Source organism: Hydra vulgaris, chromosome 07 (genome assembly GCF_038396675.1).
Source record: "Hydra vulgaris chromosome 07, alternate assembly HydraT2T_AEP".
Lineage (NCBI taxonomy): Eukaryota > Metazoa > Cnidaria > Hydrozoa > Anthoathecata > Hydridae > Hydra > Hydra vulgaris.
This window is the reverse complement of record NC_088926.1, coordinates 6,957,881-6,982,555: the sequence shown is the minus strand read 5'-3', so window position 1 is coordinate 6,982,555 and position 24,675 is coordinate 6,957,881. Positions and strand designations below refer to the sequence as shown.

At 27.8% G+C, this 24,675-nt stretch overlaps 1 protein-coding gene across 1 annotated transcript in view; it reads right to left on the bottom strand.

The window, feature by feature from the left end:
* Positions 1 to 2,701: 2,701 nt before the first annotated feature.
* The window catches only part of LOC100200901 (RNA-binding protein 10), a 31,302-nt gene continuing 9,328 nt past the window's right edge, over positions 2,702 to 24,675 (bottom strand). The window contains exons 6-21 of the mRNA XM_065800920.1: positions 24,026 to 24,097; positions 23,873 to 23,916; positions 23,649 to 23,765; positions 22,934 to 23,061; positions 17,081 to 17,153; positions 16,650 to 16,686; positions 16,292 to 16,318; positions 15,847 to 15,965; positions 15,330 to 15,403; positions 15,174 to 15,247; positions 14,588 to 14,631; positions 4,990 to 5,184; positions 4,687 to 4,783; positions 3,528 to 3,679; positions 3,206 to 3,229; positions 2,702 to 3,021 (exon numbers count right to left, since the gene is read on the bottom strand). Coding sequence (XP_065656992.1) covers positions 3,019 to 3,021; positions 3,206 to 3,229; positions 3,528 to 3,679; positions 4,687 to 4,783; positions 4,990 to 5,184; positions 14,588 to 14,631; positions 15,174 to 15,247; positions 15,330 to 15,403; positions 15,847 to 15,965; positions 16,292 to 16,318; positions 16,650 to 16,686; positions 17,081 to 17,153; positions 22,934 to 23,061; positions 23,649 to 23,765; positions 23,873 to 23,916; positions 24,026 to 24,097 — 1,280 coding nt within the window. The 3' untranslated portion in view covers positions 2,702 to 3,018. The remainder of the gene's footprint in view (positions 3,022 to 3,205; positions 3,230 to 3,527; positions 3,680 to 4,686; positions 4,784 to 4,989; positions 5,185 to 14,587; positions 14,632 to 15,173; positions 15,248 to 15,329; positions 15,404 to 15,846; positions 15,966 to 16,291; positions 16,319 to 16,649; positions 16,687 to 17,080; positions 17,154 to 22,933; positions 23,062 to 23,648; positions 23,766 to 23,872; positions 23,917 to 24,025; positions 24,098 to 24,675) is intronic.

Sequence of the window (24,675 nt, the reverse complement as noted above, 5' to 3'; positions counted from 1 at the left end):
GACAACGGTATTGCACCAGTCTTTATCAAAACACAAAAATTCTTTAAATAATATTATGTTTTCTTACAATTTTATTGTTTCTTATCTACAAAAGCTTCCATCCAAATCTTCCAAATCCCCCGATGGATATCCTGCCATATTTTTAAAGTCAATTGCAAATGCTATTGCTATTCCTTTTTCTATTTTGTTTGAAATGTCAATGTCCAAAAATGTTATACCTAGGATCTGGAAAACGGCTATAATATGTCCGATATTTAAAAAAGGAAACCCTTCGTTACCCACAAATTACAGACCTATTTCCATGACATGTATTGTTTGTAAAATTATGGAATCAATAATTGCTGAAAGCGTTACAAGTTATTTACTCCTGAATAATTTCATTTCTGTGCATCAACGCGGTTTCTTAAAGCGTAGATCTACATGTACACAGATGTTGACAACATTAAATGAGTGGACCACTGCTGTTTAATAATAAAAAGATACTTGATATCATCTATATAGACTTTGAAAAAGCCTTCGATACTGTATCTCACGCTAAGTTACTATTTAAACTGCGTTGTTACGGTATCAAGTATGAGTCGCTAAATTAGGTTACAAACTTCTTGACAAATCGTTCTCAACGTGTTTGTATCAATGATTCATACTCAAACAACATTCATGTAAAAAGTGGAATACCTCAAGGAACTGTTTTGGGATCCATTTTATTTTTAATTTTTATAAACGATACAACCTCGTGTATTGAGGGGGATTGTGGAATCAAGCTTTTTGCAGACGATAGCAAGTTGTACCAAGCGAGAAAAGACAAAAATAATATCAACCTTGTCAAAACTTTAAAGAGAATTTCACAATGGTCAAACAATTGCCAACTCAATTGTCAACCCAAAAAATGTTTTCACCGACGATACGGAAAGAATCCATTACCAGTACATTCATACTTATTGGATATTGATGCGCCTATCAAATCAATTAATTTAATCGAAGACATTTGGATATTTCTTTCTTCCGATATGAAATTTTCCAATCACTGTTCTCATATTGCTAGCGAAGCAAGTTCTTGAGCTTACTTACTCTTAAAGTCTTTCATCAGTAATAATTCTCAACTTTTGATAAGAGCCTATAAAGTTTATATTCGACCAATTTTAGAGTCATGTACCCTTGTGTGGAATCCGTATCTCTTAAAAGATATACGTCGGGTAGAAAAGGTCCAGAAACTTTATACAAGAATTGTCGGCAAACGGTGTTGTATTTCATACAAAGACAACGCTTCAAGACTTGATATCTTTAATCTTGACTCTCTTAAATGCCGGAGAATAAAATTTGATCTTTTAATGACTTTTAAAACTATGCACAATTTGGTTGATTTGCCTTTTTCTGAGTTTTTTACTCTCACTCCTACTCGTTATTCAACTAGATGTCATTCCCAAAAATTAACATCACTAAACAAATACATCAATGATATAAGACTTTTTCTGATACTTAATGATACTTAATTTCGGATACTTAATGAGACTTTTTCTGTGAAAGAGTTATTAAGATATGGAATTCTTTACCTCATTATATGGTGCATTCTTCTTCATTGTCTCTATTTAAATTGAATTTAAAAACATACAATATTCAGAAACACTGTTTACTGTTTTAAACTTGGTGTTACATAAGAGTAATTCTCAAATTACCTGTATCACCTTTTTGTATTTTTATTTAAATGCAAATAAATTGAAATAAAAAATAATAATGCTTGCTTTGCAAAATTGAAATTAGAGTCCGAAAAAAAAAACAAGATTTTTTAAAAACGAATACAAGCAATACTGTTTAAGCCTCAATTTGATGAAAACGAGCATTACTGTAAAAACATCATTTTGATTTTTCAAGCTATTTGAGTAAAACTTGATTTTTCTTTAATTTTATCTTGGCTTTCGTTAATAAGCAATGGCTCATAAACAGTAATCGGTTCACGAGTAAAGTGAAGCTCATTTCATACGCAGTGTCTGTTTTTACAGACAATTTTTTCATTAATTTACCAACTAACAGCCTTCGATACTGATGTAAATTTTGAAACAACTTTTTTTGCTGTAACTTAAACGGATTAATAGAAGTATATCCTTGAATCCTTTTGCATTTATTTTACTTTTAAAAATTTATGATACATTTTAATCGTACTGGTTTCACTTAAGCTTTTTCTATTCATATAGTTTATTAAACAAGAACTAGAGAATAAGACTTTTCCTATTCACATAGTTTATTAAACAAACTTCACAGCATGGTTATAGTTTGTACAAAAGCAAGTTCTACAACATCCTTAAGGAAGGAGGCGTGAACTTCCTACCAAACGCTCTTCTGCGGCGCTCTGTGATAAGACCATAAGGACTTTTTGGGGCACCAAAAAAAAATTTTCGAATTTGTAAAAATGTTGAATTCCTCCTAAATTTACAGAAGAATATGTTATTATATTTACTTTTGCTTATTATATTTAATTATTATATTATTTAACTTGAATGTTTAGCCTGCCGTTTTTTTGCGCACGCGCTTCAGAATGTAATCAACGCAACCTGTCTACATGCTACATGCAATATTGTCAGAATTTCTTTGACTTTAAATTATTAAACGAGACACGAGTTACATATGGCATATGTAACTCGTGTCATATATCATATCATATCATGAATTAAAGCAGTTTTTAAAAGTTATTTAAAAAACGCTATAGTAAAGTGTTATTTTAAATAATCGAATGTAATTTTTTAAAAATCATTTATACATATTTCTAATAGTTTTTTTAAACTTACAGAAAGTACGACAAATAATCATATCGAAAAAAAAATATTTATGTACAAGATTAAGGTAAATATAAAACTGTCACAAAAATTTGTCAAACATCGAAAATACGGCATCCCAAACGACGCATATGTAACTCAATAATGTATTTATTCTTGTGCAAATTGGTCATTCATTGCGTAATAGTTTATCGCAAAGGATCTTCAATATTACTTGAACAATTGCTTGCAATTGTTAACGACATTAACGCTACTAAAAATACAAAAAAACAAGTATAAAAAATTCAAAATTACTAAACACAAACAAAAATCAACATAGAAAAAAATAATAATAACCGATTATTCTAAAAACAAAAACAAAAAAACAAAATTTGAAGAAAAAGAAGTCAAAAATTTGGAATTTTCACAACTCCAAACAAATATAACAAGCCACTTACTTTGTTTAAATTCGCTAAATTTTGCTAAAAATAACAGAAACAATATATATATATATATATATATATATATATATATATATATATATATATATATATATATATATATATATATATATATATATATATATATATATATCTATCGATATATATATATATCGATATATATATATATATATATATATATGCATTCATACATATATGCATGCATGTAAGAATGTATTTATTAATATTACCATGTTGTGATAATATCAACTAATTTATAACAACAAAAGTATTTTTTTTATCTCAAAATATTTTAAAATTTATACACTAAAAAAGAAACCTTGTGAAGTTGCGACATTTGGACATGTTTGTTCAATACTTCTTTACTTGGAAATTGGCGCTTGCATAACAAACACGCCAACTTTTCAGCATCAATAAACTTATCATCATGATGCTCGTCTTCCTCTTCATCAGGAATATCAGGAACGAGACCTTTTGAAAAAATTAAAAAACATTAGTTAATCAAACTCAGCTTTAGATTAATCACAGGGCAACTTTTAGACTGCTAGGATAGTCATCTTGATTAAATATGTAGTAGGCACCAGCGATTCTAAACTTTTTTTAAGAAAAATTAATTGCTTCAAGCGAGAGTACCTTAATTATACTAAAAAACTATAATGTGCAAAATTTTAAAGTCGCAAATCTTTCCAATTCTATTAAATTTTTAATTTTATTTTTTTACATTTAATTTATCATGAAACATAAACTAAAGTGAATTATAATTAATGAATTTTTAAAATGAGTGCTGATGTAAAACATTTTTCTGCGTATTTTTATGTATAATGTAATAATTTGTAATTAATTATGTAACTAAATATGTAAATAATTTATTTTTTAAGTTTTATAATACATATTTTAATCATATAATACACTTTTTAAGACAAATTTGGGTCCAGTAAAAATGAGTAGTTTTACATAAAAGCCATGTAATTAGATGAACTTATGTAAGTAAAATTAAAAAAAAAAAAAAAAAAACATGGTTGCAGCTTATTTGGGTTTTTTTATAGATATTTTTGTGTTTAAGTTAAAAAAAAATTTTTAAAAAAAAAATATTATTTTTTAAGCTTAAAAACTTTAAATTTATGCAGTAAAAAATTAATCTACCGCTGGAAAGTTTTAGTTTAGTTTACGTTTACTTATTTTAGGTGACGTACTTCTTTGTAATTCTACAAAAATGGCGTCTATAAAGCGGTTTATTTATGTTGCATTTTTAAAATTACTTTTCAAATAAGATAGCAACTAGTTAACTTTGAGTTTTTTTTATTTTTGAGTTAACTCTTATTTTCTCATAAACAAATTACTCCAGCTGGAAGCAACTTAATACCAAAAATTGCTGGTAAGTAATATCTTGCCACAGAGAAGTAACTATTAGGACAAAAAACAAAATTCTTTACCTAATAAAACCTAATGAATGTTAATAAAAATAATAAAGATCTCACTAATTCTTTGAGACACGGTGGGAGATAAAGCTGAACCCATTTTAAGTACAGTAGTGTCATCTTCATAATCTGGCACAAATAACGATCGAATATTTTCCTAAAATAACCAAATGTTACCAGAGAATATTTTGTAAACAGTCTTATTTAGTAAACACCATTGTTAACATTCTATTATTCATTTAGTTTAATGCAGATAAGTTTGCTTTGTTACAAAATGCCAAATATAAGTACCCTTTTAATACTACATCTTATTACATATTAAATTTTTAAAAAAATAACAGTAATATTTGAAAAAATATATACCTTCACAGCTACAGTAGCACTGAGAGTACTTGCTTGCTTACTTAGTACAATTTTTTCATGTAATATTTTCATTCTTAATTCTTCTTCTTTCATTTCCAACATCCTTAGTTCTTCTTGAGCTTGTTGAACTGCAACCTTTTTGGCTTGTGTTGCTGTGTTCATTTTTTTTGCCCAACGCTCCATGTCTTTTGCTATCTGAAGAACAACAAAATCTCTAAACTTCAGTTTTTGCACTCATTTTATTTAACTCTCTCCCCTCTTAAAGTTCCCCAATAAAGTAGACTTGTATTATTAAAACTCTCTCTTTTATATATATATATATTTATATATATATATATACACACACACACACACACACACACACACACACACACACACACACACACACACACACACACACACACACACACACACACACATATATATATATATAAATATATATATATATATATATATTTATATACATATACACACACACATATATATACATATACACACACACACACACACACATATATATATATATATATATATATATATATATATATATATATATATATATATATATATATATATATATATATATATATATATATATGAATATATATATATATTTGGTCTAGGAAATAATTAGTGCGGTTTGACAAGGGATTACGAAACTAGCTTATTGTCTCAGCGTTTCGTTAAGCCACGCATGCGTGCGAAGATCACTGTTATTGCGCATCATTTTCATTATAAATCATTTGATTTAAGTGTAAACAACACTATTTTTAATTTAACTGATAATGTCGATTTTTGTTCCTGATAAAGTGTTTTTGCGGGGGATTCTTCTTCATTACTTTAACATGAAGAAAAGTGCTACCGAAAGTCATCGTATTTTGGTTGAAGTTTATGGTGACCATGCTCTAGCTGAGCGAACGTGTCAGAAGTGGTTTGCACGGTTTAAAAGTGGTGATTTTTGTTCGGAAGACCAAGAGCGACCAGGACAGCCGAAAAAATTTGAAGATGCAGAATTGGCAGCATTGCTCGATCAGGATTCTTGTCAAACGCAAGAGGACCTTGCAAAATCGTTAGGAGTTGAACAATCAACAGTTTCCAGACGCCTCAAAGCCATGGGTATGATTCAAAAAATGTCTCATTGGGTTCCACATGAATTGAAAGACAGAGACGTGGAAAGAAGAAAGACCATTTGTGAATTGCTGCTTGAAAGACAGAAAAGAAAGGGATTTTTGCATCGAATCGTTACTGGTGATGAGAAATGGATTTATTACGAGAATCCTAAACGAAAAAAGGCCTGGGTAAAGCCAGGTGAACCAGGTCCATCACAACCCAAACGGAATATTCACTGTGCAAAGGCTATGCTGTGTTCATGGTGGGATATGAAAGGTGAGGTCTACCATGAGCTATTGACACCTGGTGAAACTATTAATGGAGAACGTTATCGACGACAATTAATGCATTTAAAGCAAGCTCTGGTCATAAAACGACCAGATTGGGGTATCAGACATGATAAACTCATTTTTCAGCATGATAACGGTTGACCACCCTGTCGCAAAATCTGTCAAAAACTATTTGGAAAATGTCGGATGGGAAGTGTTACCCCACCCGTTGTATTCTCCGGACATTGCTCCTTCTGACTACTACTTGTTCGATTGCATGAATAACGATTTGATTGGACAGCGCTTCACTTCTTCAGAAAATATCGAAAAATGGGTCTCTGATTGGATCACTTCTAAGGATGAAGCATTTTTTCGACACGGAATTCGTAAATTGCCTGAAAGATGGGCAAAAGTAGTGACTAGCGATGGACACTATTTTCATTAATGTATTCATCCATTTAGTTTTTGAAATAAACCTTCAATTTTCAATTAAAAAGCGCATGAATTAATTTCTAGACCTAATATATATATATATATATATATATATATATATATATATATATATATATATATATATATATATATATATATATATATATATATATAGTATTGGAAAAAACTAAAGCAACTTTTTGTATAATATCCTACTTTTCGAAATTTAAGTAATGATTATTCAAAATATTTTAATGAAATTTTTAATTTTGTTACCCCTACCTTATTTTATAAAGTTATTAAAAAATCTTTTTATTTTTTCAAAATTTACTAATTTAAAAAATAATATGAAGCAAAAATGTTTCCTGCGGAAAAAACTAAAGCAACTACAAAATGAAACGAGTTTTAATATTTTTAATGATTTACTACCTAAAAATAAACATTACAATAACAAACAAGTTTCTTATGATATGGTTAAAACAAAATAATAATAATTCACAGTCAATTTTGCAATCTGTGAAGATAGTTGTGTACTTTAGCCAATTGAAGTTATAAAAAAATTAATATGGCGAGAAATAAATACAATATTTTTTACAAGAAATTGCATAGTTAGTGATTATAATAAAGGATTAACTCAAAAAGAATTAAGTGAAAAGTATAATATTAATAAATCTGTAATATCAAGATTAATAAAAAAAATTTATTACAACTGGTGATGTAGAAGTAAATCACAAGGGAGGCCATCCACGAAAAACAACAACCCGTGAAGATAAATTAATTATTAGACAAATAAAAAAATATCCTGCAATTTCATCCACTGAAGTTTTAAGGAACTTAGAGTTAAATATAACAGACAGAACCATCAGAAATAGAGTTCTAGAGGCTAAATTACCAAGTCAGAGGCCAGCTTGTAAGCCAGCCATATCTAAAAAAAATCGACTAGCAAGGATAAATTTTGCCAAAACTTATGGGAAATGGAGTCTGCAACAATGGAAACTGTAGTTTTTTCCGACGAATCCAAATTTAATTTAATTCAATCTGATGGTATGACACATGTTAGACGACCAAGTGTGACAAGATTATTGCCTAAATGCTGGAACTTGACAGTAAAACATGGAGGTGGGTCTATGTGGCGTGGGGATGTTTTTCATGGGGTAAAGCAGGACCTATTGTGAAAGTAAATAATAAAATAGATCGTTTCCAATATAAAGAAACAAAAATGTTACCATATGCTGAGAAGGAAATGCCCATTCGTTGGAGATTTCATAATGACTGAGATCCTAAGCATACATCAGCATTCATGACAAAATGGATAGAAGATAATAAAATTGAATTAACAAAGTGGCTAGCTCAATCCCCGGATTTATTCTGATAGAGAATTTACGGGAAATTGCAAAAAAAAGAATTAAGAGGGCGCAGATTTTCCAACCAAAATCAATTATTCGAGGCCATTGAAAGAGAGTGGATGCAGATTCCAAAACTATCGAGAACTTGATAAAATCAATGCCAAAACGTTGAGAAGATGTAAATAAAAACAAGGGTTACTCTACAAAACATTAATTTTTTTTGATTTATTTAATTTTATCTATTATAAAAAGTTGCTTTTGTTTTTTCCAGTTAATAACTGCTATTATTTAGAAAAAAATGTTTATTTCTATTTTTTTATTTAATACATTATAAAAATTTAATAATTTTCAGGTAACCTATGTTTTGTTATAATAAAAATTAAATTTATTTTCGATATTATAAAAAAATAATGAGTTTCTTAATAAAAGTATGATTTTATAACCTGAGTTGCTTCAGTTTTTTCCAATACTGTATATTATATGTATGTATGTATGTATGTATGTATGTATGTATGTATGTATGTATGTATGTATGTATGTATGTATGTATGTATGTATTTATATATATATATATATATATATATATATATATATATAAAATCATACTTTTATTAAGAAACTCATTATTTTTTACCCTAATATATAATAAACCCTATATATATATATATGTATATATATACATATATATATATATATACAACCCTCGGAATTAAGAAAAATGAGGTCGGCAATAATTTGCCTCAATCTTTTAGAGGTTGGCAAAAAAATTTGATACAAAGGTTGTACCATAAAACAGAAACGAGGTCGGCAATTTTTTGCTGACCTCAAACACTTTTAGGTCGGCATTGCCAAATGCCGACCCTAATTCCGAGGGTTGTATATATATAAATATATATATAAATATATACATACAGCTATGCTCAAATGTATGGAGCACCTATTTGTTTAAATATATTTGTGTTTAAAAAAAGAGATATACATGATGAATTTTTTTTTAAATGGTATTTTATTTGTTTTTTACGTTTAAGCATTAGTAAATCATTTAATGCATGTTGAATTTGCTTGTCTGGGCATGATTAGACTTGTCTTAACTTGTCTACATACTCACTTAGTATAAATTCTGTCGAATTAAGATATTCATTTCATTCTTATCTTAAACGTAACTATTGTCAGCCGCTCATTATCTATTGTTTAAAAGTAGTGATTTTTTTTATCGTTCTTTATTTATTTTCATTATGAGTAAAACACGCGAACTTTCTGTGAGTGAAAGAAGCCAAATTGTGATACTCCATAAACAAGGACATTCCCAAGTGGAAATTTCAAAAATTATGAAATGCTCAAGGAAAGCAGTGCAAAATGCTATAAATAGATTTAGTGAAACTGGTTCATACGAAAATAGACCAAAAACGGGAAGAAAACGTATACTTTCTCCTAGAAACCATCGTTTCCTCAACAGGATTTCACTTCGAAATCGGACCAAATCTTCTAAAGACTTGGTTAGCGAGCTGTGGGAGCACAGAAAAATTCAAATTTCTGCTCCAAGTGTTAGAAGATACTTAAAAGAAGGTAATTTACATGGAAGAAGGGCTCGCCGAAAACCATTGCTGACTGAGCACCATAAGAAACTTCGTTTAGAATGGGCTAAACAGCACCAAAATTGGTCATCAGAAGATTGGGCCAAAATTATTTGGTCAGACGAATCAAATATAGAGGTAAGGCATCATTATGACTTACGGTGTAACCAAAAAATAAAAAAAAAATATCATTTCGAAATTATTCCTTTAAGTACCTGAAATTTTACATGTTGAAATTTATAATATCAAATTTGTATTCCTTTACTTTTTTGACCTAGATTTTCGGGCAACCTGGAGGCACCTTTGTAAGACGACGACCAGGCGAAGCATTTGAGCCGGAATGTATCATCCCTACAGTCAAATTTGGCGGTGGTGGCACAATGATCTGGGGTTGCATGGCCTCCAGTGGCGTAGGTGAAATATTTTTATGTGAGGGTAGGATGAATGCAGAGCGCTACATTACCATGCTAAATGAAGTTTTGGAGCCATCAATATTGAAATTATTTGACGAAGATGTCCCTCAATATTATTTTCAACAAGATAACGCTCCTTGCCACAAGGCAAAAAAAAGTTTGGACTGGTTTTCAACAAATGAAGTTCCCCTCATTACGTGGCCCCCCCAGTCTCCAGATTTGTCACCCATAGAAAATTTGTGGTCTATTTTGAAGAGGAAGTTGTCAATTTACAGATGTAAATCCAAAGAAGAATTTAAAGCGAAAATTCTGGATGAATGGGAAAAAATACCAGCGAATGTATGTAAGGATCTTGTGGACAGCATGCCCAAAAGACTACGTGCGGTGATCAAGGCAAAGGGAGGTGCTACAAAATATTAATTATATTAAATAATATTGTTGAATTGAAATAATTTGTATCAAATAAACACATTCACATTTACTATTTGTTCATTACTTTTGAATTTTAAATAAAATATAGGGGTGCTCCATACATTTGAGCATAGCTGTATATATATAAATATATATACATATACGTATATATTTATATACATATACATATATGTACTTTTAAATCATGTTAGCAACTATTTTCAAAGACATCAATATTTTTTATTTATTTTGAGCTAAGAAATAATTTTATTTTCAAAATGCAGTATGATTTTTTAAATTTATTTTCAAAACGCTGATTTTTTTTTTTAACCAATCGGAGTGTGTAGAAAGATAATTTTGCCTAAGTGCAATAAACAACTCAAAGTAAAACTTGAAAATGGCAGACTATGATTGTTTGGATGAAAGTATTGTTTTAGCGTTAAAGTTGCAAAAAAGAAAATAGCAATGCTCAGCAAGAGAAATGAAAAAGTTATTTTCACATTTAAATAGAGGAAAAATTCCTTCTATATTGTGTAATCATGTTGCAGGCTTTTGCAAGGTGAGTTTATTTGATTTTATTGAGGTTATTGTTATTAGATTATATTATAACTTTTAAATTCATGACAAATTTTTTTCAGGCTCAAGATATGACACCAAATAATGTTTAAATGTCATTCATGAATTCTATTGTAATACCAACAAAATGTAATACCAACAAAGAATGCTTCTATACTAACAGTACTTAATATAGTCAGTATTAAAAAAGCCAAAATAAAAAATAGGCAAAAAAAGTTAAAAACTATGAGCACTGAGTACTTTTTATGCATTAAAGGATACAAACTACGAGTTTGCCAAGCTTCATTTTGTTCAGTATTGTGTAGGTTTACAATTACTTTTAATTCAGAATAATTCGCATAAGCATGTATATTTGTTGAAAAAGGTTTTATTGACAAAAGTCAATATTCTATTTATTTATACCTAGTAGTACCAATTGAAGTGCGAAATTTTAATTCAGTAAAAAAATTTAAGAGAACATGTTTTTAATGCAAGAACAAATGTAATATATACATATTATATGCATGTTATGTTTTAGTTAAAATGCTAAAGTACACATTAATAAAGAGAGTCCTCAAAATAACCCCCTTTTGCCCGTATGCACGCCTCCAGTCTTGGACGCCATTCCTTGATTGATTTACGCACGGTATCCATGGATAAAGCATCCCATTCTCTGAGAAGTGATCGCTTGAGGGCATCAACGGAAGTGTGAGGTTTGCAGCACACCTTCGCCTCCAGTTTAGACCAGATTGCATAATCCAATGGATTAAGATCTGGTGATGCTGACGGCCAGGCATCCGTAGAGATAAAATCGGGCACATTGGCTGTCAACCACCTCTGTGTTGTCTTCGCTTTGTGCAAAGGGGCACTGTCTTGTTGGAATGACCATTGTTCCCCATTGAACAACGAGTCATTTAAAGGTTTTACCACCTGCTCAAAAATGTCCTCCTGATAATTTTTTGCTTTTGTTTTTACTCCCAACTCACAAAAATGCAATGGGGTTTTGCCCATTGCACTAACCCCCGCCCAAACCATAACTTGTTCAGGATGGTGGCGTCTGGTGACATATCCAACATGGTGAGGTAATTCTGCACGACTTTTCGCGTAGACGCGATCATTTTGTCGATTAAATTTGGCCTCTATGGTGAAATATTTTTCATCTGTGAATAAAATTCTGTTAACAGCAGCGGGCCCATATCGAGCAAGAAGTTGAGCACATTTCTCACGTCTTCCTTTGATGTTGGCGGCTGTAAGATAGTGATGTTTTAATTTTTAATGCCCGTACCTTAAGGTCTTCTTTCAAGGCTCTGTTAATGGTCATACGACTCACATTCATTTGAAGGGCAAGTTTTTTTTGATTCCGTCTTGGATTGCGACGAATTCGAGCTTTAAGCGCTGCAAGCATTTTGGGGGTACGTGCAGTGCGTTGCCTGCCACCACCATAACGTTTTTTGACAGAACCACTATCATTATATCGCTTAATAGTACGATAGACAAAATCCTTTGATATTTCTTTATGCTGCAGCATTTTGAAAATCTGATACGGTTTTCTCTTCCCGTCTAATAATGCTATAACTGCACACCCTTTTCCTTCCATACTATCCATTATGAAAAAATCTACAAATAAACACACAAATAAATTAATAAATTCCAGGAATCTATTCAAACAATACAAATAAATGCGGGAACTATATAAAAAGCACATGCCTATTAACATGACAAGTTTAAACAAACTTCGCACTTCAATTGGTACTACAGGGTAATATCTAGCCATAAATCCTGATGAGTTATGAGAATTGCAAGACACTGGTATGAGCATGGAACAAACAGATCTGAAAATAGAGGAGACAGGAAGAAAGCAGTTTTTTCTGAAATAAAAGAAGCTATTAAAAACCATATTCAGACTTTTACATGCAGAACAAGTCATTATAGAAGAAATGGTGCTTCTGGACATAAATATTTGCCCTCTGATTTGAATGTAAAACGCATGTACCAACTTTTTTTTGGATAAAAATAGTACAACTATTGCTCAAAATGTGGGCTGCCATTACTATTATGGAATATTTATAAACCATTACAATTTAGCATTTGAATACCCAGCAACAGATACATGTTCTACATGTCAATTGTTCAAGTTTTCTTTGAAAAACCAAAATATTACTGGTGACCAAAAGAAAATAAAAATTGGAATTTTCATTCTTCACCGAAGGAAAACAAGAAAATTTTACAGTTTGCTTAATGATACCCACCCAAATGAGATGACTATCTTCTTCGACATGATGGAGAATCTTGTACTACCGAAATTATCAATAAGGGAAGCCTACTATTATCGGTAGCATTATTTATAAGTTCTAGGTATTGTTATTCACAAGGGCAACAAATCTCAATCTTTTAACAATTTTTTTTTGTGTTAATAATTTTTTTTTATGTGGCTGAAGTGTGAGAATTGAAAAGATTTAAATATAACCTGTTCAGCTGCACAACATCTATTAAAAAATGATTCAATGGATAAGTGTTCGCGTGTTTCATCACTTCGGGTGTTTTCTGATTCATGATATGGGCAGAACAAAAACACAAAAGTAATGTTTCAAGAAACTGCATATTACACATGTTTCCAGAACGCGGGTACTCATATCTGCCAGCAGATCGTGTGTTTGGTCTAATTCAGCTCAATAAAAAAATAAAAAATGTTCTGGAGTCTAATGAATACATAAACATATTTATCAGACATGGAAAAGTCATGGTTTATGGGAAAGACTGGTCAGCACTTAACTTCAAATCAGAAGTGAAAAAGTTAGTCAAAAACACAAAAACATTTAAAATCAGTGAAGCAAAAAAACGTCTCATTTGTTCTGACAAGCTAGAAGTGGTTGTATGCAATTACCATTACGAGTCCATATCACACACAGTCTCCTTAAAAAAAGTAAAGAAATGGGACAATTTCTGACCAAAATATTTTAAATGAAAGAACTGTGTTAAGCTTGCTAAAAAAGATGTTTTTCGCATCCTGTCTTGTAGGAATAGATAACAGAATACTTGCCATGTATAAAACACTACTCTGTTATGCCACTGAAGACGTTCCTAACTTTAGTAAAAAAGACAGTTCATAACTACATTTATATTTTTTAGCTGTGAATTCTTTTAGTGTGCATTATTTAATGTATAAATATTAAACTAGACAAACTTTTTTCCCAGCATAAACTATTCTTTTTTCTGTTTTAATTGATTTTCTTTTATTAAATCAAAAGAGCTAGTTTATGGCAAGAGTCATAAAATACCACTTTATACGCTTTAGTTACCTACTTGAGTTGTTTTGTATCAAATAACAATATTATAAAAACAATATGATAAATATAAGAAAATCACTATAAAACTATAACTTAAATAAATTTAAATGAAACTGTAATCTTTTATTATGTTCGATAAATCTGCTCACAATAATGAATACAAGTAACAACTCAATTAAAAAGAAATTATCTTAATTGTACCTTTCTGGCTTCTTTTGGCTTCTTTCCGCTCAAACCAACTTTATCTGATAAGAAATCAAAAATTTATAAAATAATACTAAACAAAAAATCAAAGTTAAAAATGTTAAAATTAAAATACTTGTTACTAACAAAGCTTGATTAACAAAAAAAAAAAAAAATTTAACACTAAAACTATCTTTCTAATTAAACTTATTCTATTCACAAGCACTAAGTTTGACATGGAATACCTGTTTATCAAACCTTGTGCCTATATTCTTTTATTTACTATAAGCTTTACTATAGTGTCTTTATTTCATTCTGAACATCTGTTCAGTATATCTTTAAAAATTTTTTTACCCTTCATTTCTTCCTAATTTTTTCCTTATTTCACTTGAGCTTGACAGCTTGGTCTAGTCCTTTGATGCATTTTTTTGCATTTTTTAAATTTATTCTACTAACATGCATCAAATTTTGATATGGAATCCTTGTCTATCAAACCTTGATAGACAGGTAATGCATATCAAACCTTGATATGGGTTCCTACCTTGATAGACTAACTTCTTGAAAAAGTTAATATATAGTAAATAATTGAGTTAAACACAATTACCTTTCTCATTTTTTTCTGGCGGAGGTGGAGCCTCAACTGTATTATTTGTGGCAGTGTTAGAAACAATAGGTGTTCTGAAAAAAAAAAAAACATGATTAAATTCATATAACATTTTTTAAATTTTATTTAAAATTATTTTAGAATCTCAAAAATTACCCATCTTGATTGACAGCTTGATATCGAGCACCATTCCAAAACAGATATTGACCAGTGGTTGCGTTGTAGTAGTACTTTGGTTAATCATAAAAAGAAATTGCTTTAAAACTTGACCACTATTAATTATTAATAGTTTTGTAATTTTACTGTTTATTTATTATTTTAAATTATATTGTTTTTTTTTAGATTATTTTTATATTTAACTATTTACTTGTTATTTCATCAATTATTAACACAAAAATAAATAATAATGATAATAATAACAAGAAAAAAATGCTATGAAGTCATATTGAATCATACACCATAAATTATATTAAAACACTACCATACTTTATATTTATACACTGCCATACATTACATTAATACATCATCATACGTTACATTACACCATCACACATTATATTTTTAAACCATCATACATTAAATTAAAAATTTAAATTGCATTTTAGATTACATTGCTTATTAATGTGACAAGCAGCAAAGAATGCAATAAGAAATAGGTATTGTTTTAACATACCCCAGAATTTGGATCATAATAAAGTTCTGTAACAGAGTCATAATAGTAGCCTGTTGCAGCATCAAATGTGTAGGTAGAAGATAATGGTTGATTTGGAACAGGGGGTTTAAGCTTTTGACCTAAAAAATCAATATTTTATTAGAAAACCCTAACAAAAATGTTATAATAAATAAATTATATAGTTATCAATATTTTGACACAATTTCTGATTATTGTCTGAAATACACTTATAAATATAGAAATTTTTTAGATCTTATTTTATTATAGTTCAAATGTTTATTCATATTTTTTAAGATGGCAAAATGAAAAACAAAATATGATAAAATATGGTAGTCTAAATTGAATTGGATCATGCCATGGTGATCATTATTCTGCAAGTTATAAACCATTCCAGTAAAAACTGGCTAATTAAAAAGAGTCTATAGAAATACTATTTGTTGCTTACCTTTCTGAGTGTTCAGTGGGTGTTGACCTGCAATAAAAAAGGAAAATTCTTTCAAACTAAGTTTAAAAACATTTATCCGATTTAAAAGAATTTGCCATTGAAAATGATTGCTAGAAAACTTGAGCGAATTTTGCCATTAAAAACAGCAGAGGGAATAAAGCAAACTAAAATTATTAATCATTTTTTTTGAAAAATGAAAATGAAAAGCTTTTTTATAATTGCCAGATAATCGTTTAAAAGTAATTTTTTTTTTCCTCTCGAAATTTTAATTGCTTTTTCCCTCCTAATCAATGGCAGCCATGTTCATTCATACTACCTTTTCCATTGTTAGATCTGTTCACACTATAAGTATTCATACCTGGAGTATTGTACGAATCGATGAAGGCTTGTGAGTACTATATCAAAAAATAAAGACGAAAAAAATGAGTGCACAAGGAATAAGAAATTTGTTGTTTTGCAATGAGACACTGACGACTGTGTTACCGTGCTTTATTCTGCAGTTTGTTCCAAAACTGTTTTAATAGTCTTATAATGTCTAATAATATTTAACAAAGGACATTTTATAGCTTCAGTCGTTTTTCTATTTATTATAATTAATATTTTCTATTATTATTTATAATAATAATTATTTATAATAATAATTATTTATTATAATAATTATTTATTATAATAACTATAATATTAGAAATATTATTTATAAATATAAAATAGATAAAAAAATTATGAAATTTTTTTATCTAATAAAAACACAGATACTATGAATGTAATTTCAATAAAAATTTCAGTAACCTCTGTTTTTGAAGACGCATTTCCTTGTGCCACAGCTAGACTAGCTGCAGTCTGTATATTACTTTGTCCAAGTCTAAAATTAAACATCTGATAAATATAATACTTTAACTTACTTTAAACTAACTTTTTTTTTATCCCATGAAATTTCAAATGAATGAAAGATCAAAATCAAAATATGCTTGTTGGCTGGAAGGAAAATCATCTCATCTGTATTATAGACACTCATTTATGTTATAGACAAATCTATAAAATGAGGTTTTATGAATTAAAATATTTTAGCTAATATCACTTAACTAAATTTTTTTCTGCACTTTTCTCAAAAAAATTCATTTGTATTTTTTTTCATAGAAAATAATTAAGTTCTTTTAAAACAAAAGCAGTTTTTCAGGCTTTTTAAAAAATTTTATGAATATTTAGTGCTACTGTTTATCAACTATTAAGCATCCCCCACTCCCAAGTTATTAAAGCCTTATATTTTACATTATTTTAACTTAATTTTATGAAATTAGATAAGTGACATTAATTACAGATTGTATAAGAGACACACATAAAAAGCAATAAACAAAATTTACAAATACTAAAATCAAAATAAATACATATTAAATTAAACGATAAACTTTGAATAAATTTCAATAAGCTAAATGTCAATTAGTGTCAAGTTCAATAAACATATTTCAGCAAACTTTGATCCCACCTAATATAACCCTATTTAACACATAAGGATTTCTTAATTTATAAAATAATTTTAAATTATATATACACTTCTTTGACCACATAACTTTGTTGTAAAGCATAGATTATTATTGGTTTATTTACAAAGTTTGACACTATCATGGTTTCCTTTCTAGATTTCTTTATGCTTCTTTGAATTCTGTGAAAATAATTTATAATTTAGTTTATGAATTTAATTGTTTAAGAGTGTAATTAGTAATACTCTTTATCAAAATATTGATCAAAACTTAAAAAAAAAAAAAATCAAAACCAAAATAAGTGTAAGGCACGTAAAAAACAACAATGAAAAACCAGCAGTGAAAGATCCAGAAATTTTTGGTGGAGAAGGGGAGGGGAAGGGGGATGTTGAAATACTTTTGTATTTTGTACCACATTTGTGACTCCTAAAACAAAAAACAAAAAAAAGGTCCTCAATTACTAAGAAATTTTAGGACTTTCAGATTCTGGTGGGGATGGAGGAGGAGGAGGGGGGGGGACATACCCTAATCCCCCCTTTCGCTGGATCTGTCACTGAATAACAAACAGACATCATTGACCTTTATTTATTATAGAATACTGAAATTCTTTTTTTTTTAAGTAGACTTTAAAAAAAGATGAAAAGCAAATAACAGATAACTTGCCTTGTTTAATTTGTTTTAGAATTTTTACTCATTTTAAAAAATCAATTGCAGGAGTTTGTTATATCTAACTTATACACGCAATAAATCACAACAAATTTTATGATTGGATTTTAACCTCAAAAAAAATACTTAAATAAAGTTGCGCTTTATTTTTAAACTTTTAAAAAAAACTTTCTTTAATAACAAATTTCTCCAAACAGTAACATGCTAATATAAGCTTAGTATAAAAAACTTTGAACTAATTTTGAGATAATTAAAGATAATGTCAAATGGCCAAATAAACAAGCAAGGGCTTGTCTAATTGGTTTTATTGCAATTTATTACTGATAAATTTAAAATTTTTTTATATTCATACTAATTCAGCATATTTAGCACAGAAAAATTAATATATAAGACACAACAGGCTTGGAAAAAACTTTGAGGATTTTTGATACAAAGTGAAAGAGCAGGAACTTTTTCTTAAAGACAAATTAAATTCTGAAAATATTATATATATATATATATATATATATATATATATATATATATATATATATATATATATATATATATATATATATATATATATATATATATATATATATATAGATCTATAGTTTGTTGTCTTTGGGAAGAGCGGAAGGAAAAAAGTGATTCTTACGCCAACACATGTCACTTTTAATTACTTTTGACTTTCGTCCAACATTTGCGTGTTGTCAGAAAGTAAAAACCATTAATTTAATTACAAATTAATCGTTTTTTAAAAAGCCGCAAAAACGCAAAATTAATTGACCAGAATGTTTTTAAAACATTCTGAATGTTTTTAACAATATAAACAATGTTTTTTTTTTTTTTTTTTTTATTAATAAAATGTTTTTATTTTTATTTTTTTTACTATAAATCATGCGCGGAGTGTTGCTACATCGACTGAGGGTTTGGTTGGGGCAGGCAGTCTATCAATTAATAAAAAAAAAAATTCCAGTCTTGCATTATAATTTTTACTTTTTAATTTATATATATATATATATATATATATATATATATATATATATATATATATATATATATATATATATATATATATATATATATATATATATATATATAGTAAAATGGGGTGATATCGCCAATTTCATCACCAACTGGTGTATATCTACTTTTATAACTTAACTCAGGAATAAGATTTTCTTCTAATTCAAATTTCTATTAGAAGAAAAACAAATTTCTTATCAAATCATGTAAAAAAAAATCTTCTTTTAGTGAAAACTTGATAAGACATTAATTGACAAAAATAATTAATAAAAAAACAGGAAATTTAAAATTTTCATAAAAATTATTTATTTTCATTCAAAATTTAAAAGTCTAAAATATTGGAAATTTTTAAAGAATCTTTGTATTATTTTTATCTTTCTAATTTTGATCGGTTCCAAAGTTATTACAGAAATACTATTACGCCATTGCAAAAGTTAAAGCTGGTGAACTGAGTTGCAAGCGAGCTTCAGAATTATACTGAATACCTTGAAGGACACTAGGAGAAAGAATTCAATATCCATAAAGGATAGCTGGGGCTGGTACATTAACAAATCTCCTAAAATATCCTACATTTCTATAAAAAAAAAAAAAAAAGTGAGTGGGTGGGGGACTGGGGGGAGACATACCCTACACTTCTAGATATTGATAGCCATGCCCTCTCTTATTGAATATTGCTAGAGTTCTTTTATTTAACTGATTGTAAATGTATTTTTAAGATTTATAATTTAAAATAAAAAATTTTAAATTATAAATCATAAATATAGGTGGCAAAATTCCCCCAAAATAAATTTTATTGCGGTAATTTTGCCACCCCATTTTTTCTGCTCTAATTATTTAAAAAAAATGTAAAGTTTATATAAATATTATTAATAATAAAAAAAATTTGATATTCATTTTTAGTTCTCAAGTTATTTAAATTCAAAGAATTAGTGGCGAAATTACCCCATCTTTATATATATATATATATATATATATATATATATATATATATATATATATATATATATATATATATATATATATATATATATAAATATATATTTATAGAAAACTATTTTATTTTGCTGAAATTTTTATGGCCTCAAAACAATGTTAACACATAATATTTTGTATTATTCTAACTGTCAAGAAAGTGTTAACTTATACTTTCAGTTCATACTAAAGATTTTTATGGTCTCAAAACTATTCTACTAACTAAAAAGATTTGATACTTTTGATTATTAAATATACTTATGACGCTAATTTTACAAATTAAAATAAACATTTGAATCACAACTCTTGCTCGAAGTGATTTTATCAAATTATCATTTTTTCTAAAAGTAGCTGATGATGGATTATTGACTAGCTGTTACTTGTTAATGTTTCTAATTATTTTTTTAACTTTTAAAGAGTTCTTTTATATGCTTAAAACCACATTAACATGTTAGTTTTAAAAATATTTATAGCACTATCTTCTTTGCTTTAATGGTTTGTGAAGCACTTTAGAGCAACTTGATTTTACTAAATGCATCTAATATCTAGTCACAATTTATTTTTAAATATTTGTTTGCTGAGCCAAAGTTTTTGTAATAAATTTGCATTAAAAGTTGGTATCATGATGTGGTTTTATGTTCAAACCTTCATATTGGAAAGTCATGCTTCATATAATGCTCCACCTTTGCACTTCCATCTTTGCACTGAGCAATGTGGTGGAAGATTATACTATGTAATTTTCAGTAACACGATAATCTGATATTATCTTCATAATTCATATTCCTGTCTGTCTTATAACTTCAAACCTGTGTTTTAATTTTTTAAGTTTTAAAGATTATGATTTTATTTATAATATTTAAAAGTTCTGGTTCTGTTGTACATTTCTTTCAATCTTTTTATTTTGAGAGGGTTTACAATTATCTTGTGAATCTAAAAACTGCTATTTTAAAAAAAAAAAAAAATCAGAATTCTATGTGAATATTTCTTCTGATGTCATTGAACAGCTGACTGAACAAACATTTACAGTGGAGGTTGTAAAAACCTGACATTTGAAGGATGTATTTACATTCACGTGTTAAAATCAAACAAAAATTAAAAAAGATATATTCCTAAGGTACTTCATAGTCCTACATTCACCATCTCCTATTATTATTTTATTATATAGTTCAAGCTTAAATCAAATATGTTCAAATTGATTAAAAAACAATTGTTTATATATAAACATATTTAAAATTTAAAGTTAAAATATATATTTGAAATAAATGTATTTTAGGCTTTAAAACTTTATATAAAAGAACCTTTCTCTAACTCTCTCGAACACTATCAACAAGTTCAGGGAACTTTTTAAGTCCTCTATTCTCAACAACAACATGTGTGCAATTAGACTTGACTTCTTGTTTAATAGAGTAGTCAATTAGTGGAATTTACTCCCACAAACAGTAACCGACTCTTGAACTTAAAAAACCAATTGATAAACTTAACAGTAAACTTAAAAACCAAATCAAAAAACTTTTTGATTAAACTTAAAAACTGAATCGATAAACTTGTTGACCACCAGTAAAATTGTCAATACTCACTATAATGCTGCTATAGCCAATTGCTACTAACAAGGAGCTAAATGGTTGATACCCTTTTCAAGAAAGAATACAATTCTTATTTATTTTGAAATTTGATGCTTTTATTTAGTTTATAATCTATAGTTTATAGTTTATTTTATAACCTTCATTTTGATTGCTTCTGTTTATCATTATCGTGATTATATATGTATGTGTTTGTGTGTGTGTGTGTGTATGTGTGTGTGTGTACACACATATACACACACATATATATTATATATCAGTGTATTCTACAAATAGAGTGCTCAATGTTCTTAAAGAACAGAGCAATAATAAATTAGTAAAAACACTTATCTATCTTTTATCTTCAACATAATGTTTCACCATCAGTAGCTTCATCAGGAAGCCTGATGAACCTACTGATGGTGAAACATTATGTTGAAGATAAAAGATAGATAAGTGTTTTTACTAATTTATATATATATATATATATATATATATATATATATATATATATATATATATATATATATATATATATATATATATATATATATTAGCATGAAAAATTGTGCAATAAAGACATATTTAAAGGCGACAAAACTACATCACCTTTAATTTTTATGTTAAATTATTGACTCTTCCCCGCGCTTTGCATATTTTAAAACAAAACATGAAACTTAGTTACCATGTTTTTAAACTATGTATGGTAGTTTTAGTTATTATATATTTTTAGAGGAAAATAAGAACTAAGTTAAGATCCTTATATCAATGAGAATAAAAAAAAAGCAATTAAGGCGATGTTTGTGTATATTTGCGTGTATACTGCAAGTTAAAGGCGACAATATATATAAATTTATATACATATATATGTATATACATCTATATATACAAGCACTCACATTTTTGGGCACATAAAAATTATTTATACTATTTATAATATATAAATAAAAAAGAATAACCTGCTGTTTGCTTTACTTGCAAGAGGAGCATTATAACCATGACGAGCAAAACCAGCTGTAACACGTCTGTTTTCAATTTCAAGTGGTGGATTGGAACGTTCAATTATGTCTAATAATGCTTGTGCATCCTACAAATATGTAAATTGTAAAAAATTGTAGAGCAGATCTAAATGAAGTCCAAGTTACAGTAAATTGTTACTAATTTTTTATATTTAAAAAAACGTATTGAAAGAAATTCAATTAACGAAATATCTATTTATTCCCACTCTATGTGTTTATATTATATTATAACAATAAATTTTACATTTAAAAACATTTTTTATGAATCATAAGACCTTTGACCTTTAATTTTTTTATGTTATCAAACTATTATTTTTGATATCTTATTTTGTTTTTAGTTTTTAAGTATAAAAACTATAAGGCGCTGATAAACTGAAGATATAATTTATTCTTATTTTCAGTGCACTTCTCCTATGAGTGTATAAATCCAGTTCACTACCCAGTGCACTGGATGCACAAATCCAGTGTATAAATTAAAAAGCATACACACATATATAAAATTTTTTTAAACAAATTAAATTCTAAGCTTTAGTACAAATTTAAATTTAGTACAACTATCTTGAAAATAAGTTAACGGAAAACTACTAAAATTATAATAACACAAATTGAAGTCTTTCACCAAAAATAGACTTTTTTTATCTTTTTTCAAACTTACATGTGTATTGCCCATTTCAACAAAAGCAAACCCTCTTGACATATCTGTAACCTTGTCTTTAATAAGGCGAACATCATAAATTGGGAAAGAAGTCAATTGAGAAATACACATTCTTATCTGAAATACAACACGGTTGCGTATACTTTTATGAGTTTTATAACTACATTATAAATTTAAAAAATAAAATAATAATATCAAATTAATAAATGAAATATAAAACTGACAGTTTCTTCTGTTGTTGAGAAGTCCATTCCACGCAGCATTAGAACTAAATTAACAAGTAAAAAAAGACAAAATACAGTTCAGAGATAAAAATTAATAAAACCTGTAAACACTGATTTTTTTTCAAAAAAATTTATAAAATAAATAATTCAAACCATTGCATGGCTCAAGTTTTGATATGTCTTCTTTGGAATCTCTATTACGTATTTCATTATCATCAAATGAATCTAAAATAAAAAAAACTTTGATAAATATAAAAAAATATTCATTTTTATCATGTTAATACAGGTATGGTTTGCTTTAATTCTGTCAAAGGAATAAAGAAATATTCTTTCTCTTATATCAATTTCATAAATTTTAAATAGAAAATCCTGTCATAGTTTCTAGTGAAAAATATAGGTCAACTTCTTACTTTCTTAGTAAACTTTAGTTAACTTTTGTGATGTATAATAAATATTTATTCATTATGAACTTTTAATGTAGTGAGTTGTTATAAATAAATAAAAATAAAGTAAAAATAAATAAAATTAATATACACTAAATGTATATTAAGGTATATTAAATAAAAACTTAAAGTATTTTAACAGATTTAACATAAAGTTTATTAAAAAGTATTTTATTATCATATCATTATATAACTTATCTTAATTGTATTTTCTTAATACATATTTATCAAGAAAATAATTATTACCTAAAGAAAGTCATGAAAAAATAGACTACAGATTAAAATAGACACTACATATTAAAGTGTCAGCAAAAATGTCCAAAAAAATATGTATGTTATATATATAAAAAGTGTTCAAAG